This window comes from Marmota marmota, unplaced genomic scaffold (assembly GCF_001458135.2).
Source record: "Marmota marmota marmota unplaced genomic scaffold, marMar, whole genome shotgun sequence".
Taxonomy (NCBI): Eukaryota; Metazoa; Chordata; class Mammalia; order Rodentia; family Sciuridae; genus Marmota; species Marmota marmota.
In genome coordinates, this window is record NW_025999932.1 from 2881656 (window position 1) to 2898839 (window position 17184).

Below are 17184 nucleotides of genomic sequence, written 5' to 3' on the forward strand. Positions count from 1 at the left end.
TGCGCGCGCCCCTGAGCCGCTCGCACACCCTGAGTGGTGGCTGTGGTGGCCGCGGGAGCAAAGTGACGCTGGCGCCGGCAGGGGGCGCCCTGCAACACAGCCGCTCCATGTCCATGCCCGTGGCGCACTCGCCCCCTGCTGCCACCAGTCCTGGCAGCCTGTCGTCCAGCAGCGGGCACGGCTCAGGCTCCTACCCGCTGCCTCCGGGCCCGCACCCGCACCTGCCTCATCCTTTGCACCATCCCCCAGGTCAGCGGCCCTCCAGCGGCAGTGCCTCTGCCTCAGGCTCTCCCAGTGACCCTGGCTTCATGTCTCTGGACGAATACGGCTCTAGCCCTGGTGACCTGAGAGCCTTCTGCAGCCACAGGAGCAACACACCGGAGTCCATCGCGGAGACACCTCCAGCCAGGGATGGCAGCGGGGGCGAGTTGTATGGGTACATGACTATGGACAGGCCTCTGAGCCACTGTGGCCGACCGTATCGCAGAGTCTCAGGTGATGGGGTCCAGGACTTGGACAGAGGACTGAGAAAGAGGACTTACTCCTTGACCACACCTGCTCGGCAGCGGCCAGTGCCCCAGCCCTCCTCTGCCTCTCTGGATGAGTACACCCTGATGCGGGCCACCTTCTCTGGAAGCTCAGGCCGCCTCTGCCCATCTTTCCCTACATCCTCTCCCAAAGTGGCCTACCACCCCTATCCAGAGGACTATGGGGACATAGAGATTGGATCCCATAGGAGTTCCAGCAGCAATCTGGGGGCTGATGATGGCTACATGCCCATGACTCCTGGTGCAGCTCTCATGGGCAGTGGCAGCGGCAGCTGCAAGAGTGATGACTACATGCCCATGAGCCCCACCAGCGTGTCTGCCCCAAAGCAAATCCTGCAGCCAAGAGCTGCGCCTGCAGCAGACTTGCCCCCCAGCGGAGCAGCAGCACCTCAGCCCGCCCCTGTGGCCAACAGGACCTTCCCAGTGAGCGGGAGCGGCTACAAGGCCAGCTCCCCAGCGGAAAGCTCACCCGAGGATAGCGGGTACATGCGCATGTGGTGTGGCTCCAAGCTGTCCATGGAGAATGCCGACCCAAAGCTGCTTCCCAACGGGGACTACCTCAACATGTCCCCCAGCGAAGCGGGCACCGCGGGCACGCCTCCCGATTTCTTCTCTGCAGCCTTGCATGGCAGTGGGGAGGTGCTCAAAGGGGTCCCTGGCTACTGCTACAGTTCCTTGCCCCGCTCCTACAAGGCCCCTTATGCCTGCAGCGGGGACAGTGACCAGTATGTGCTCATGAGCTCCCCTGTGGGACGGATCCTGGAAGAGGAGAGGCTGGAGCCCCAGGCCACCCCAGTGACTTCCCAGTCAGCCAGCACCTTTGGGGTTGGCGGGAGTGGCCACCCCCAGCCTCCTCATCCAGCAGTGCCTTCACCCATGAGGCCAAGTGGCAGCAATTTCCTGAGCCAGCGCTGCCGGGCCGTGCGGCCCACACGCCTGTCCCTGGAGGGGCTGCAAACCCTGCCCAGTATGCACGAGTACCCCCTGCCGCCAGAGCCCAAGAGCCCTGGAGAATACATCAACATTGACTTTGGCGAGGCGGGTGCCCGCCTCTCACCACCTGCGCCTCCACTGCTGGCATCTGCAGCCTCCTCCTCCTCGCTGCTGTCCGCCAGTAGCCCAGCTTCATCCCTGGGCTCGGGCACCCCGGGCACCAGCAGCGACAGCCGGCAGCGCTCCCCGCTGTCCGATTACATGAACCTGGACTTCAGCTCTCCCAAGTCCCCCAAGCCGGGCACCCGCAGCGCGGACCCAGTGGGCTCCCTGGATGCCCTGCTCTCGCCTGAGGCTGCTTCCCCATACCCACCACTGCCTCCGCGTCCTTCTGCCTCTCCCACCTCCCTGCAGCAGCAGCCCCCTGCACAGCCTCCTCCAGGGGAGCCCTACCATCTGCCTCCAGCATTGGGCACTGCCACCTCCCAGGGCCCCAGTGCTGCCTCCTCTACATCCTCCGAGACCGGGGACAATGGTGACTACACCGAGATGGCCTTTGGTGTGGCTGCCACCCCGCCTCAACCCATCGCGGCCCACCCAAAACCGGAAGGTGCCCGAGTGACCAGCCCCACATCGGGCTTGAAGAGGCTGAGTCTCATGGACCAGCTGTCAGGGGTGGAAGCCTTCCTGCAGGCCAGTCAGCCCCCCGACCCTCACCGAGGCGCCAAGGTCATCCGCGCAGACCCACAGGGGGGCCGCCGCCGCCACAGCTCCGAGACCTTCTCCTCAACCACTACGGTCACCCCGGTGTCCCCGTCCTTCGCCCATAACCCCAAGCGCCACAGCTCAGCCTCTGTGGAAAACGTCTCTCTCAGGAAAAGTGGCGAGGGCAGTGGTGGGGGCGTCCTCGGTGGGGGCCTTGGAGCAGGTGAGGAGCCACCCACGTCCCCAGGACAGTCGCAGCCATCACTCCCCGTGCCTCCAACCCCGCAGGTGCGGCCGTGGGCCCCGGGCCAGCCTGGGGGCTTGGTGGGCTGTCCTGGGGCCAGTGGTTCTCCTATGCGAAGAGAGACCTCTGCGGGTTTCCAGAACGGCCTCAACTACATCGCCATTGATGTGAGAGATGATCCGGGGCTGTCCCCCCAGGTGCAGCATCCGCAGCCAGGAGACAAGAGCTGGGGCCGGACCCGTAGCCTCGGGGGTCTCCTCAGTGCCGTGGGGGGCAGTGGCACCAGCGGGGTGTGTGGGGGCCCGGGCCCTGGTGCCCTGCCTTCGGCCAACACCTACGCCAGCATCGACTTCTTGTCCCGTCACTTGAAGGAGGCCACCATTGTGAAAGGTGAGGCCCTTTAACCTTGACCTGGGGTGGAGGGCGGAGCAGTGGTGCATCTCTGGGCTTTGCTCTTCTTCCCTGTGGGCCCCTTGATCTGAATGCCAGCTACTGGCTCAGACTCCTGGCTCTTGGCTGCCTGGTGCCCTCCTTCTCCAAAGAGCTTGTCAAGTTCTGTGGACCTTTGGGATGAGGGTGACGCCTTCCTGTGGGAGGGAGACTTTAGCCTCAGGCCGTCCCGCTTCCTGTGCCCCCGGCCTTCTCTTGGCATGAGGACGTACTCCACTTCTCAGTCCAGCAGTGCCCACATCTAAATCTAGTGGGGGCCTCTGGGCGGGGCCTGAAGGCACCCGCCTTCCATCCTGTGCCTGTAGCTGGGCCCCAGATGAATCTCACTGAGGCAGAGGCGTCTTTGCAAAGTGGGCATCGCGTGTGGTGGCTGCCAGAGGGAATGGTTGCGCCATCTCAAGCTCATACCTAAACTCTCAGAGCTTGAGGCGTGTTGCTCCAGAGGGGTCAAATGGCAGCAGGGTTCTCACCTGAGCGAGTTTCTGATCAGCCAGCCCTGGTGGCCGTCTTGATGAGTCCCCACCCTGCTGCACTGCAGCTGCACTAGGCTCCCCGGGAGGTTTGTGCCACTCAGACCAGGAGGGGAAAGCGGGGCTGGGTGGAGTCCAGGGACCCGCGGTACCCTGGTGGTGCCCAGGCAGCGGTGGACAAAACAAGTGAAGGCAGGAGCAGCTTTTCAAGAACAACTGGACGAGAGGTGCCATTCCCTTCCTTGTGGTCCCAGAGGCTGACCTTCCCAGACTCCGGATGGTGGGTGAGGAGGACTCAGAGGGGCTTGGATGTTCAATTCGTGTTTCAAATTTGTAGCGGTTTTTTTCTGTGGGGTTGCTGCAGGATAGACTCTAGGAACCACCAGACACATACTTTGTAGCCTCTCCTGTGATTGGGAGGCTGGTAGATGCTGGCCTAAGGTCCATACTTTGCAAGGGCTCTGAAGGGCTGCGGAGGTGGCCTGGGATTCCGTATGCCTTTTGTTCTTAAGTAAACAGACCAGTTTAATGCTGTCTGAATCCAGTCTGTGTTTATGGTATGCTTGGGACTGTTGGTTCATGCAATTTAAAGTTATAGCTGTAGGGTGAATACCCTGTTATTCTAGTGCAGTAGAGGAAAGGCTATTTCCTTTTTTATTAAAACTGTACGATAGAAGATGAAAAGTCATGGCGAATTGTCAGGAGTGTGGTGCTTCAGCATCTAATTAAATCACTTGGAAGCTGTGAGAATGCATCTCATAAATGGAGACTCTCAGCTGAAGGTCACTTTGCTGGAGTCACACGTTAAACGCTACAAAATTGCCAGTGTGACGGGGTTGAAGGCTTAGTTGCCTTCTAAGACATAGACCGTGTAAACACAGCGGCGTGAGTGTAATTGAGTGGGGGAAATGTGCGCGCGCAGGTTTACTTGGTATGCCCACTTGGGTGTGTGCCAACGTGAGCATGAAAGAGCTACCTTGCGCCCAAGTCTGATCCTATCAGAAAACAGCCTGAGAACTGAGCCGCTTTCCTGCTCTTGGTGGAGGATGGGATTGAGGGGCCCTGGAACAGGTCCTCCTCTCCGGCAGCAGGAGTCCTGGGCTGTGGGCAGGGCCTGCAGGCCTGAGAGGACTCAAGGCCTTTCTGATAGTGTCATTACATTCAGATGCAAGGTTCATGGGAGGTAGTGCCCCTTGCAGACTATAGAGATGTAAGTTTAATATTTAGAGTCTTGATGCGGCTGCTCTTCAGGTTTCCCAGCAGTATAAAATTCCTTTCAGCTTATAGGATTCATGATCTGAAATCCAAACAGCAGTTTGTGTGTTCCAGGGTTGCTGAGCAGAGAGAGGAGGTCGGTTTGATTTCTGTTTTTCCAAAGTCTGTGGGTATCATGGTATTATGGCAAACCACCTTCTGAGAAGGAAAAGGGCTATTTTAAAGAAAAATAGCTAACTGTAGTTTGTCCGTTGTACCCAAACCACATGTTGAAAAAAGACTTGTGTGCCAAATCAGGCTTCTAGATCAAGAGCACAGCAGAGCGGGAGGGGCCAGTGAGCCATCTTGGTCAGGTGGCTCCTTCCCTAGGTCTGAGCCAGAAAGGCAGCTCCAGGACCTCATCCACTCTAAGGCCGTTCCCGCTGGGGGGTGGTGCTCTAGATTAGAAGTTCAGGAAGGTCAGTGCCCTGTGAGACGGGGTGTATAGAAGCCAGGCTTGCAGACAGTTTCTCTGAGGAGGAGTAGGAAAGGCACTTCTGGCTGCGGGCTGCTCTTCCCAGGCTCTTGGAAGCAGCTGTGTGGACATGCCCAGCACTCAGGTGAAGACCTCCGAAGTTACTTGAGGCCGGGTTAATGGGGGGTTCCTTGGACACTTCTGCAGTATTTGCATAAGTGGCAATAGACTTCAAGTTCTAACAACGTTTGATAGTTGTTTACAGCGGGACTGGAAATCCGGGAGGGGTTTCAGCACAAGAGCCGATTCAGAAGCTAATGCATCTTATGTGTAGATATATTCGTGGTCCAGGGCAAACGCTCTGAGGCTTCTTATTTAGTGGCCAGGGAATGTTGCTTCTGTGTTTTGTATGTGAGTATGTATAGAAAAATCCAACCAATCTGTTAGTTTTGTTGTTTGGGAACTGGAAACATACCATTTAATTTACTGTTCTTTAGAAATGCTTTTAAAAATTAACTTTTTATATTTTTGCATTAGTTTTCCTCCCTGGAGGGATACTCATTCTAAAATTGGCTTCTGTGTATGTATAAAACAGATAAGAGTTACCACGGGAAACATCTGTATTTAAGTTGTTTGATGAAAGGGACTATCCATTCATTTCTTAGAAGAAAAAGAAACAGAAAAATCACGATTTATGTCTGAAAGTAATTGCCTTGGAAGTCTGGAGGCCAACAATTAGCCTATTTTTGGAAGCTGGTGGGACTCCTTGCCACCCCAGGCCCCGGTCCCAGCTGGGTGAGGGCTGGTAAGGTACCGTGCAGGCTGGGCTCCACTTGGAGGAAGAGGGAGTGAGGTGCTAATGAAAACACACACAGGCTTTCGTGAATGAAAGTCACATGACCTGTTCCATTTCCTTTATTGAAAGAGAAACCTTTATAAAAATAGTGCTTCACAGAAGGAAGCACTGTGCGTGGAATCAGGAAGCCAGGTTTCTGGTTGCTGCTTGTCGTGAGTCACTGTGTGACTCTGGGCAGCCACCTAATCCCTGCTTCTCACTTTCTGTCTGTGAAATGGGTGGTTCCCCCCCTTTCCTTGCTGTGTCCCAGAGCTGCTCCGACAGAAATGAGACCCGAAACAGCAATGTGTTTTCAGCACTTTGGAAGGAAAGTGGTAATAAATCCAGAAATTCTGATGGTAGTTGGAACTTTGAAACCGTGGGTGTATGCAGGAAAGACACTTTAGTAAATGGGTACCCTGAGTTCAAACAACATGCCCCCAGGCCTGCTGATGCAGGCAGGATGGCTGGAGCGCTGCTTGCCTTCTGCTTGGTTGGTTCCCCTCTTCGTTTAGGATTCTTCAAGGGCTGGGATGTAGCTCAGTGGTACAGCAAGGGCTTTGCAGGCAGGGCTGGCGCTCCATCCCAAGCAGCAAACAAACAGGCAGAAAGATTTGTTCTATAGAAAAGTACCCAAAGTTGAAGAGTCATGTTTTAAATGAAAGGGCACAATAATGGTCAAGGAAATGGCATCCGATTGCTGGCCTATGTGAACAGACCTTTGAATTCCCTTTGGGGATTTGTTCATATATTAAGAAATATTGACAAAATGAGGATATCTAAAAGAGATACCTTTTTTTAAAAAAAAAAAAATTAGCTGCTAATACAGGCAACACAAGGACACAAGAACCCCTAAGCTTTCAGCTGTTAGTTCATTGTTGGGTCCAAGAGCTCGCTCAGTTGATTTAATCCTGGTGGTCACTCTCGCAGCTGTACTTTGTAGCGGTCTGGTTGTCTGTTAGAGTAAGAAAATGTTTGAGTCTTTTGTGTACCCCCTGCCCGCCCCCTCCAAGAGGAGTTTTACTAGCTTATTTTCTTTAGCAGTGTCTGTATTAAAATGAAGGTCTTTTTCTGAAGAGAACTTGCAGAAGTTCTCGTGCCAGTGTGGGCATAATGGGTTTTCTGTAGGATTCCCACTAATGCACTTTCTTTAGAAGTCCAGTTCCAGGAGCTGGGTAACTTTTGGTATCAGATTTGGCAAGTGGAAAGGTTTTCTGTTTTGTTTTGTTTTGGGGATAGCACAGAATCAAGTGTTCCCGTTTCACCTTAGAAACTTAAGGGAAAATGTAACTTTACCCTTTTATCTGCGTTGCCAAGTAGAGTGGTGAAAACAGACCAGGGACGCAGGTCCAGGCCCGGTCCGAGCCTTGGCTCCCTCAGGGGACTGTGGTGGTAGACTCTCTGCCATGGCTCTGTGTGGACAGGAGCAAAACATAGGTTTCTGTACAAGATGGGCAGCACCCTCTAATGTTGGCATGTCAGTAAACAAAGTTTTCTGACTCTGCAAAATCGTCTTTTAGAACGTGTTGTTTATCAGGTCATGGGTTTTGAGAACAATGTTACGCACATCTAAACAGGATACTCTGTTAATTTTATTTCATTTGAACGTGATCTTCAAGACTGCGGTTCTTGGAACCAGTTAGAGGAGATAAATTATTGGCAGGCTTCCATGGTGTATTTTTTGGGGGCGGAGCGGGGAGAGAACTGGTGAAGCCCTCTTTCAAGGCAGAGGAAGTGCTGGGGGTTGAGATTGCTACTGAGTAGCCAGTGTCTTTCAAGATTCCCATACTGAAATTCTATGCATAGGAGAAAGTTTGAATAGAGAGAACTGGGGAGTATCTAGTTTGCTCCCTCGGTGCAAATAATGCTGACGTAGAACTGGGTTAAAACTCACAGGCTGCATGCTTGCAAATGATAAAACGGTCAATTTAGCAGCTCTGATTTCTTTTTTGTTGGACTAAGAAAATATTAAGTTTGCATAAAATCATGTTTACTTGTCCAAAATGAATGGGTAAATGTGTTTTTAAGCTTTCTTCTGTTTTCTTATGCCATATGTATGTGCTGTTTATTCACACGAACAATATTTATAAAATGTTCTTATTGCGCTTTTACTAAAATTTGGAGTATTTGGCCAAATTCTCAGATCCACAGCATACTTTAAAATTAACAATCCCATGCATTGTGCCATACTGGCTTTTTAATATTTAAAGAGTATCAGTATTTATTCTCCAGAAATAAATATTTGGGGCATTACATGAGAGTGTGTGTGCACACATGCAGTTTCATAATATCGAATCTTGGTGCGAGAAGCATGAATTTTTTTTTTTTCATAATTGAAACTCAAATACTGATGATCTTTTTTCGGATCATGTTAAATTTTATATGGGAATGTAAGCATGATCATGGACCTACTATTACTTTAGTTTTCATAGGGAATCCATACAAACAGTTGAGTGAATTATTATGGTGTAGTATCAAGTTTTTTTTTTTTCAAGGCATAAAAGTAGATATAATGATAAAGTGTGACCTGTGATTTTGTTAACTTAAAATCATGTGTTTAGGTGAAGAAGGACCATGTGCTTCTAAAGTGTTAGCACACGGCATTCGTGTTCATGAAGGTGATGAGTTCCTTTCTCTGCATTCTGTGGACCTCAAGCCCTCTTTTGCCAGCAAAGTATAAATAGAGCTAACAGTCTCAAAATGTGGCAGACAGTTATTTTCAAAGAATGCCATTTAAGTTGGCTGTGATGAGACTGAATCACTGTTCTGATAAGTATTGGAAGATAATTAATTGCAGGGGGCAAAAGGAAATTTTGCACCGATTTGGGTGGAATCGGACAGGTATTTTTTTACTCTCATAATACACCTTCAGGAAGGGCTCCAGAGACCTTATGACAGGCAGCAAGGCAGCTCTATCCGCTTTGGGAGGAATAAAGACCCTGCAGCTCAGAGAGGCCAAGCAAGCTGCCCAGGGTCACTGCAGGGAGGAGTGGCTGGGTCAGCCTCCTGCTGCCCTCCCCTCCCAGGCTCTGTGGTCTGAGTGGGATTGTGCCCTGGAGAGGGCAGCTGTGAGGCCAGCGTCCTGATTTGCATTTCACGTGGGGCTAGTTGCCCACTTTCCTTCTCATGGGGACAGTGGAGGAAGAAGGCTGGTAGGAAGCCCTCTATTTTCTTTAGACCAGTTTTACACCTGCCATTGAAGAGCTTAGGTTTTGTGCCAGTGAAGCTGAGAGTTGACAGTGCACTTGTTGGTGGGTCCCAGTTCTGGGATCCAGCCTTCCTGGACCTTGCTTCGATACTAGGGGAAACTCCTGTCCTGCGGCTGTTTTGAGATAAGTTTTAGTGAAGTGAGTTGGCTGTTGTATTTGGAAAAACACTGTCCTCCCAGAAATCAACTCCGTGCGCTGGCATCAGGGAGAATCCAAGGGCAGTGTGAGGGTGACCAGTCAGGAGCCACGGACATAATGCCACTTATTTTAAGATTGTGAAAACAGGAGCCATGCAAGGTGCCTCTGGCGTCTGGTTCAAGGTCGTGGATTTAGTTAGCGTAGAGCTGTTTGTAAACAGCAGAACAGGAGTGGGAGAGGAAGGGTGGCGGGCTTCCTTGGTTCCCTGGGTGCCGATGACTTGCCTGCTCCCGTTGGACCAACTTAGGATGTGAGGAGGTGACACCGGCTATCGAAGTGCTTCGCACAGAGACAGAAAGGGCAGCCAGGAAGGGTGGTCGGGGCCGGAGGGAGGGCCACCGGGCGGGCTGTGTTGTCTTTCTTATTTTTTTTTAATTCTAAGGAAAGAAATCATAGGACTTTTAGATGAAGAGAAATGGTTTTCCTACAAACTCAATTTGATAGAAGCTACTGTTTCTCTAGTGATGGGACTACAATGCTCTCTTCAAAAAAGTTCTTAAGCCAACACCCACCCATTCACAGGCTGCACGGCCCCGTGCTCTAGGCTCAGCGCCTTGCCCCGGTCGCCGTCGGTCCCTTTGGCTTCCTAGCAGATGGCAGCCCAGGGCCATGCGCCCTCCACCACTGTGAGCCACCCAGCGCGACCACCCAGAGGGAGCCCCTCGCAGTGGGAGGCTGCCCCAGTTCTAACAAACCAGGATGACAGGGTGAGGGAGCCTCTGTCCAGGTCAGGAGGACAAGTTCAGAGTTCCCTGTCTGTGGTAGTGGGTTTATTGACACTTGCCAAGTTGCTTTTACAAAGGAAGGGAAGAGAGGTTCTGCTGTCCTGTGGAGGGAGTCTTCCTTCCTCCGCGGGCTCAGGGGTCTTTCCTGAGCAAGGTGCGACTCCCCCACTGAGCTTCCGTGTGCCCTGGAGGACCCGGGAACTGAGCACTCTCGGCCGTGAGGCCACTGAAGGCAGGCACTGGCTGGTCCCCACGTATGAGCTCCCAGGTATGTGGGAGCCATCAGTGGACCCCACCCCTGGGCTAAGCCCCCCTGCCACAGCCCCCACCCCCAGCAGTTCTGTGACTTCACAAGTCCCTCAGCATGGATAAACGGGGAAGTTGAGGAGCAGGGAGACAAGTCTTGGAAATAGGCCAAGATGTCCTTACTAAATTTAAAAACTATGCAGATAGTACTTGGAAACTCTGAGCAATAAGCAGGATTAACCACGGCGTGGATTAGAGGGTTGAGCAGCTTGCTTTTGTGTGAAGAGGTCAGAAATGGAGGCACTAGGACCCTGGTGTCCTGCGGACACTGCCAAGTTCCTGAGCTTTCCAAACAATAGACAGAAATCCCTGGAAGAGGAGAATCCTGAGCATGTTTTTGAGTTGCTTCCGTTCTTTTTTGACATGATAGAAGGCTTTCAGCTTTTACTGTCCTTCCTCATCAGAGTAACCTAAAATAACATGTGACACGTGCAGCTGAGGCAGAGAGTCCCCTGAGCGCCCTGCACCTTCTAGCTGGAGACGCCCAGCGAGGTTGGGGAACTCTGGGAGGAACTTAGCCCCTCTGTCTGGGGACAGCCAGCCCGTATTCAGCTCAGGTCCGAGAGAGCACCTTAGCAAATGCCTTCTTTGCAAAACTGCGGAATCTTTCTTTTAGAGTATTGTGACACCAGGAGTTTAAACTTATTTTAACAACAGTCAGTTTCAGAAAACTAATTTAGCTGGTTAAAAAAAAAGAAAGTTAAAACTTTAGTCGTGAACGGAGACGAAGTACCAGATACGGAAGCCGCCCGAGGCATTACAGCACAAATGCTGCTGCATTGGCAAACACTCTCAGGCCTCATTTTTGACAGGCTTTTGAGAGTGAGAACTTCCTCTGGAAGGCTGGCGGCTTCTGCGCGTGATGGCATCCCAGCCTGTAGGGTCATCTTGGAATCTTCCAGATGCCCTCAAGCTCACTCGCCCTGTTCGGTCTTCAGTTATTTTCAGTTTAATCGTCGACCGTGCTGGGTCATCACGGGGCCTTAGTCACAAATGAAGTAGCCGCTGCTTTAAGTCTCCTTTCCCGGCCAGGGCACCCACAGGGTTCCTAGAGTGAGGTCACTACAAGCACGTGTCTCTCAGATCCTGACCTCGCCTGGTCCAGCTGACGGGATCGGGATTTGTGGGGTGTTGGCTGCTCACTAAAGTGGGCGTGCAGGGGCGCCGTGACCATCTGTGTGTTGGGAGTCTGCTGCGCCAGCACAGGTCTGCCTGCTCTGGAGAGAAGAGGAGCACAAGGTCTCTGCCCTCTGGGCCCCAGGGTCCACTAGGACAGCCACCACCCGGAGCTGCTTTTGGGGCAGCTGCTCTGATCCGTCAGTAGGTGCCCACCCTGCGGGGCGCTCGGCAGGAGACCACGGATGAGCTGGCCCTGCTGGAAAACGCTGCTGCAGTGCCCGTCCTGGCCCTCCGTCCCCAGCACCGCAGACGAGGCGTTCCTCAGTGCGATTCTCCTCCGGGAGGCCTTGGTTGACGGTGCTGCCGCCCAGCTTCCTGGGTGCTGGCTCGCCCGGCTCCTGCGGCCCAGAGCCTTAACCCGGGCTTCTCAGAGTCCCGCCTGCCCGGGTGCCGGCTTCCAGAGGCTGCTCCTCCCGAGTCTGCCCTGCGCTCCGTGGGGCCAGGAACGCCCCCGGCAGCTCTCTGCTCCTGCTCCCTTCCCCTGCGTGTCCACGTGGGCCCTTTGGGTTACCCGTGAACATTCAGATGGTCGTGGGGCTGTCCTTGAGAATCGCCCCGTTTCAGCCCCTTCCCTGATGGTTTCCTGGAGAGCCTCACAGACAGCGACACAGAGGCCTCTCGAGGTCTGTCCGTCCCTTCACGGCCCCGACTTTGCAGGCAAGCCCCCTCCTCCTGTGCAGGCCGCTCCCCAGCTCCAGCCCTGCCCCCCTGGACGCCTCCTGCTCTGAAGTGAGCCCCTTCCTCACAGCTGGGCCTCACACAGAGGGACGTCGGGTGGCTGGGCCCTGCTCAGGCTGACGGGGGTGTGCTCCCGCGAGTTACCTGTCACACTAACCTCTGGCCGCCCTTCAGGATTCTTCCCATAACAAAACCAGAAAACCAATCCGTGGCAGCTGCACCCTGAGGCTGCCGGGTGCTGCAGAGTGGCCGGAGAGGCGGAAGGCCCCTCGGTGTTCCAGTCTGACCAGTTGTTCAGTGTGAGCATTCTCTTGACTCCAAAGGTGACGGCTGTTACATGTGGACCACGCTAAATGTATTTCATCCATTTGAATAATACGAAGAAAGAGGCTGACAAGAAATGGGTGTTTTCAAGCTAAGACGAAAGTCCTCAGTGGACTGTCTTCCTCCAAAACCTAGGAACAAACCAAGTTGAGGTGTGTTCAGGACAGGACGTGGTGTAGGTGGTACAAAAGCTTTGGAGTATACGGCAGGAAAGGAGCATGGCAGGAAGGTGGCTTCTGAGCCTAGTGACCCAGAGGTGGCAAAGAGCAAGTCCAGTGATTCCCAGGGAGAAGGTACACAGTGAACGGGGGCAGCAGTGCAAAGGCCCTGGGGCAGGATATTGCCTGGTGTGTCCCAGCGTCAGAGCTACTGGCAACAACTCAGGAGAGAAGAGTAGGTGAGAGTGAGAACGTCAAGGAAGAGCACTATGCTGGTGGCTGGCCCTCCCTAGACTGACCTTCTGGTGGCCTTCTGGTAGCCTTGGGTGGCCTTTGTACTCAGTGAGCTATATGTGCATATCTGAGTTTCTTTATCAGAAACTTGTGATATTTGGAAAGACTTAAAAGTCTTCTAGTGGCACAGAGACCCTGAAATGTCACTGAGGTCAGGGACACCAGTGGGAAACTTTTGCAACCTAAACAACAGAATAAAGGCACAAGTGTTGAACAGTGGGTGCCTTGTCATAGAAGCCTGCATTCGCACAGCGCCTCAGCGCCTTGTGGTCCGCAGAGCACTGGAAAGCCCCCTGGAGGGTTCTCAGCAGGGCGCCCACCTTGGGGGTCGTGGGGATCCCGTGTGGCAGGGTCCTCTCTGGCTGTGGAGTCTGTGCTGGCCGGCCCTTGCTGCTGCTGTGTACCTTCTAGAGAAGACGGCGCTTTGCTAGAATAAGAAGTGCTCTCCCTGTGCCCGTGCACAGGCCGCCTGCCTGCTCCTCACGCCTTAGAGGCTGGGCACCAGGCACCTGCTGCTGTACCCAGAGCCTCCTCCGCGCAGGCCCATGAGAAAGATCACTTGAGTGCATCATCTAATCCAGAAGCTCAAATGATAGAAAGCAGGACGTTGATAGATGACTTATAATTCCATGTTTCACGGAGACTCGGACTCAGCAGGAACGTGCCTAGGTAGTCAGTTTAGAGCTAAGGTGTGAGTGGCTCAGGAGAGCACCATGATGCCCTTCAGTTGCTGTGTGCAGGACGCACACTGAACAAGTGGCCCCGGCCAGCAGAACGTGGCTGTCACAGCCTGCATACGTTGAGAGCTCATAGTGTTTAGATCTTCCTTTAGAATTAAGGCTCAGTGTGACAGCTGTTCTGAAATATATTTTTTAAAAAGGTATTATACATAAAATGTCTTAGGAAAACATGCATTTGGATGACATAGGAAAGAAGACCTCTGTTGGTAGTCTCTCCTTCCAGGTAGAGATCATGAAATGCCTCTCACTCTCCAAGGAAAGTGGAGGCAGGGGCAGTGGTTTGTGGTGACTTGGTGGAGACTGGGCAGCAGCCCTGGAGCATCCCACGGGGTGCGACGGACCCCCGGGGGCGGGGATCACTGAAGTGAGCTGAGTGTGCCTGCCCCTGTTTGTCACTCTGAGAGGTGTTTGCGAGGTCCCTCTCCTTAGGTCTGCTCTCATCTGCCTTAAAGGACTCCTGCCCAGCCCCCTTGGAGAAACCAGTGTGCGGCCGTGGGGACACCACCCACAGTTCACGTGCTCAGTGAGAGACGCCGTGTCTCTGCCCTTACTGGGAGGCTCCTCTTTCCAAGCCTAAGCCTGGGATCACCTCCCTGTGGTTGGTCTTATTCTCTTGTGATGCTTTTTTCCTGCTGAAGAGAGCTGGGCAGGAGGCAGGACTGCCATCGGTCACGTCTGCCCGCGTCCCCGTTGTCCCAGCGTGCTGTCTGAACAGGAGCCAGGCTGCACAGTCCCCAGCCACCTTCCAGCTTGCCTGCTCATCTAGTGTCCCCAGGAGCCTTTGGAAAACACATGGCCAGCTGTCTGACCCGGCACCTGGGTCCCCAGTGTGGAAGGTGCTCCCAGCCCAGCATCTGAAAATGTGCAGGCCCAGACTGAAGAAGCCGTCCTTCACGGGAGCTCCCTCTGGGCTGCAGGTCTTGGGTCGTCCTAGAGACGGGAGGCATTTGGCTCCAGGGTGTGTGCGGTGGCCTGCGGGGGCCTGGGCACTCCCTGTTGGAGGCCACCGGCTGGTGAAGTAGCAGGAGAGCCAGCCTGGCGGAGTGGGACGTCCATAGATGGGGCTGGGGACATGGGGAAGAGGAAGGGCAGGCGCTGGTGTCCCCTGTGTCCCTACCCCAGGGAGACCTGGCCATCACCTGCTCTGTCTTGTCTTTTTGATGAATGGATTTGTATCATGGAAGGTTAACACTTTCTTCCCTCATTACTGAAATTTCGATGACCAGTGCTTCCTTTGGACGTGACCATCACCTGTGGAGGGGATTTAGGCATCTGCTTGTGTTTTGGTGCACTTTTGTATAAGCCAGAGTGACGGGGAGAGCCGCCCTAGCAGAGCCCAGCCTGTTGGTGGGGCCTGAGTAGGTGCAGCACGTGTTACAGGAGGGTGCTGTGGTCCCTGGGAGAGCTGCCCTCACAGTGGACACGTACAGCCCCTTCCTGGGGTTTGGTCCTGTCCTGATGTGCAGGCAGCCTTGAGCAAAGCCGCTCTGGTGGCTGGTCACCCAGCACTGGGTTCTCCATTCTGCGTGTCCAGCTAAAGCAAGTTGGTTCGGCTGCCCAACGGCCTGTTTGCTGCGAGAAGTCGTGGTGTTGGTGATGTCATGCGTGGATGCCTTTCAAGGAGGACAGGGCTGGGAGGGCAGGTGTGGGAGGCCCAGCCAGGGAGTCTTTGTGGCTCAGAACTCAACGTGCACCCACGCATGCTCCGTTGAAGGTGCACGGAGAAGGGCACAGATCCGGCCACAGTGAGTCGTGCCGTGGCGTGTGCTTCCTCAGGTGTGGAAGAGCTGCGTGCACGGGCCTTGTTCACAGCCATGGTAGACTGCAGATATCAGGTCTCATGCTGTGGTTTCCTGGGACCCTGCGGGGGCTTAGAGGAGAGAGAACGGCCCCATTTCACGCGAGGCAGAGACCCAGAGCCAGGAGGCATGAGGTGGCCGGCGAGGTGGCCAGCCTCAGGTCAACTTCTGGCATGGGCACTGGTCCCTTCAGAGCCCCCAAGGAGCAGTGGCCTGTGTTGCCCTGGCTGACTGGAGGCACTTCCGCAACCTGTGCTTGGAGCAGGGGCTCGCACTAGGTCTAGGCAGGGTCTGGGCTTGGCCCTGGCTGTCCTGTAGCCTTAGAGCCGCGGGTGAGGGCATTCAGCAGGCCCTGCTCCCCCAGAGGCTCCGAGCTGCACACGTGAGATGTGGGAGGCATCTTCTTCAGGTACCTGAAGGAAAGACAGGTTCAGCTGAAGTGATATGTAAAACAGGCCATTGGAGATGGGTATATTTTGAAGAAATTATACCCATTTCCTTAATTTGACAGGACAAACATAAAATACAGATTTATAACTTTAGATGTAAATGTTTTTACAGTATACATAAAATCCATATTTTTTACATTAGTATCAGTCGTATGTACAAAAATGGGTTAAATGTTAAATCTGAGAAAAGAATTGCATTGTCCTAGTGTGTTTGCAATTTTAATGCAAATTATATCTCCTGTCCCAGATGTCCTTATTAGGGCAGAAGATCAGGGCTTATGTCCACCTTTTCAAATGGCCTGATTTGGCCCGTTTTTGAATGGCAGACCTGGGGGGTGTAACTGAGCATCCTGGGGTGGGGTGCCTTTAGTAAGGATCAGAGCAGACGGTGCCTGTGAGGAACTCGATCCCCAGGGGTCTGGCTTCCCACGTGATTTTGGACTTGCCTCCTCACCCTTGGCAGAGACTGGAGCCAGTGGTTGTTGGTAGCCTGCATGGCAGGTGAGCCCTGTCCTGTGGGCCTCAGGCTTGGCAGACTCCTTCCCTGAGGGTCAGTTATGGGTGTTTTGGGTTTCCTTGCCCAACAGTCTCCGTCACAGCTGCTTAACGTGCTTGAGGTGGGAGGAAGCATGAGATGGGTAATGGGCAGGTCGGCGCACCCTATTGATCTCTGCCTGAGAGTGTCATATTCTTTCTCTCTTCTCTCTCTCTCTCTCTCTCTCTCTTTGTCTCTCATTTTTTTAGTGGTACTGGGGATTGAACCCAGGGCCTTGTGCATGTGAGGCAAGCACTCTACCAACTGAGCTAGATCCCCAGTCCCCTGGAATGTCATTCTCATGTGACGTCGAAAGGTTTCCTTTTATTCTGGGTCCTAGCCAGTCCTAAAGTTTTGTTTTCCTTTAGAAAACTGTATTTCTCTTCTCTGCCTACAAAAAATGGCAAACACCACTTGGGGTTTTAATTTCGGTTGAGTCCAACTTAGGGTGATTAAGGACCAATATGCCTTGTGCTAGATGCTGGGACACCAAGGTGAGAAAGGTGTAGCCAGAACTTGGTCCAGTGGGGAGCAGGTCCCTAAAGCTACACACACATCATCTGGGGTGACTTATTAAACAGGGTCAAGTGTAGTGTAGTGGTGGATGTCCCTGAGCTAATGAAAGAACAGGGTGTGTGATCTCTCTAGAACCATACATTGGTCTTAAAGTAATAATTAAAGGTCGAGCTACAGAGGTCAAGAATAGATGGTCATGGCCATGGGGGGGGGGTAGGGA

The 17184-nt window shown here is 53.4% G+C and overlaps 1 protein-coding gene across 1 annotated transcript in view; it reads left to right on the forward strand.

The window, feature by feature from the left end:
* Positions 1-5: 5 nt before the first annotated feature.
* The window catches only part of Irs2 (insulin receptor substrate 2), a gene marked incomplete at its 5' end in the record, with an annotated part of 24809 nt that continues 7630 nt past the window's right edge, over positions 6-17184 (forward strand). Inside the window, one exon of the mRNA XM_015483933.2 lies at positions 6-2820. Coding sequence (XP_015339419.1) covers positions 6-2820 — 2815 coding nt within the window. The remainder of the gene's footprint in view (positions 2821-17184) is intronic.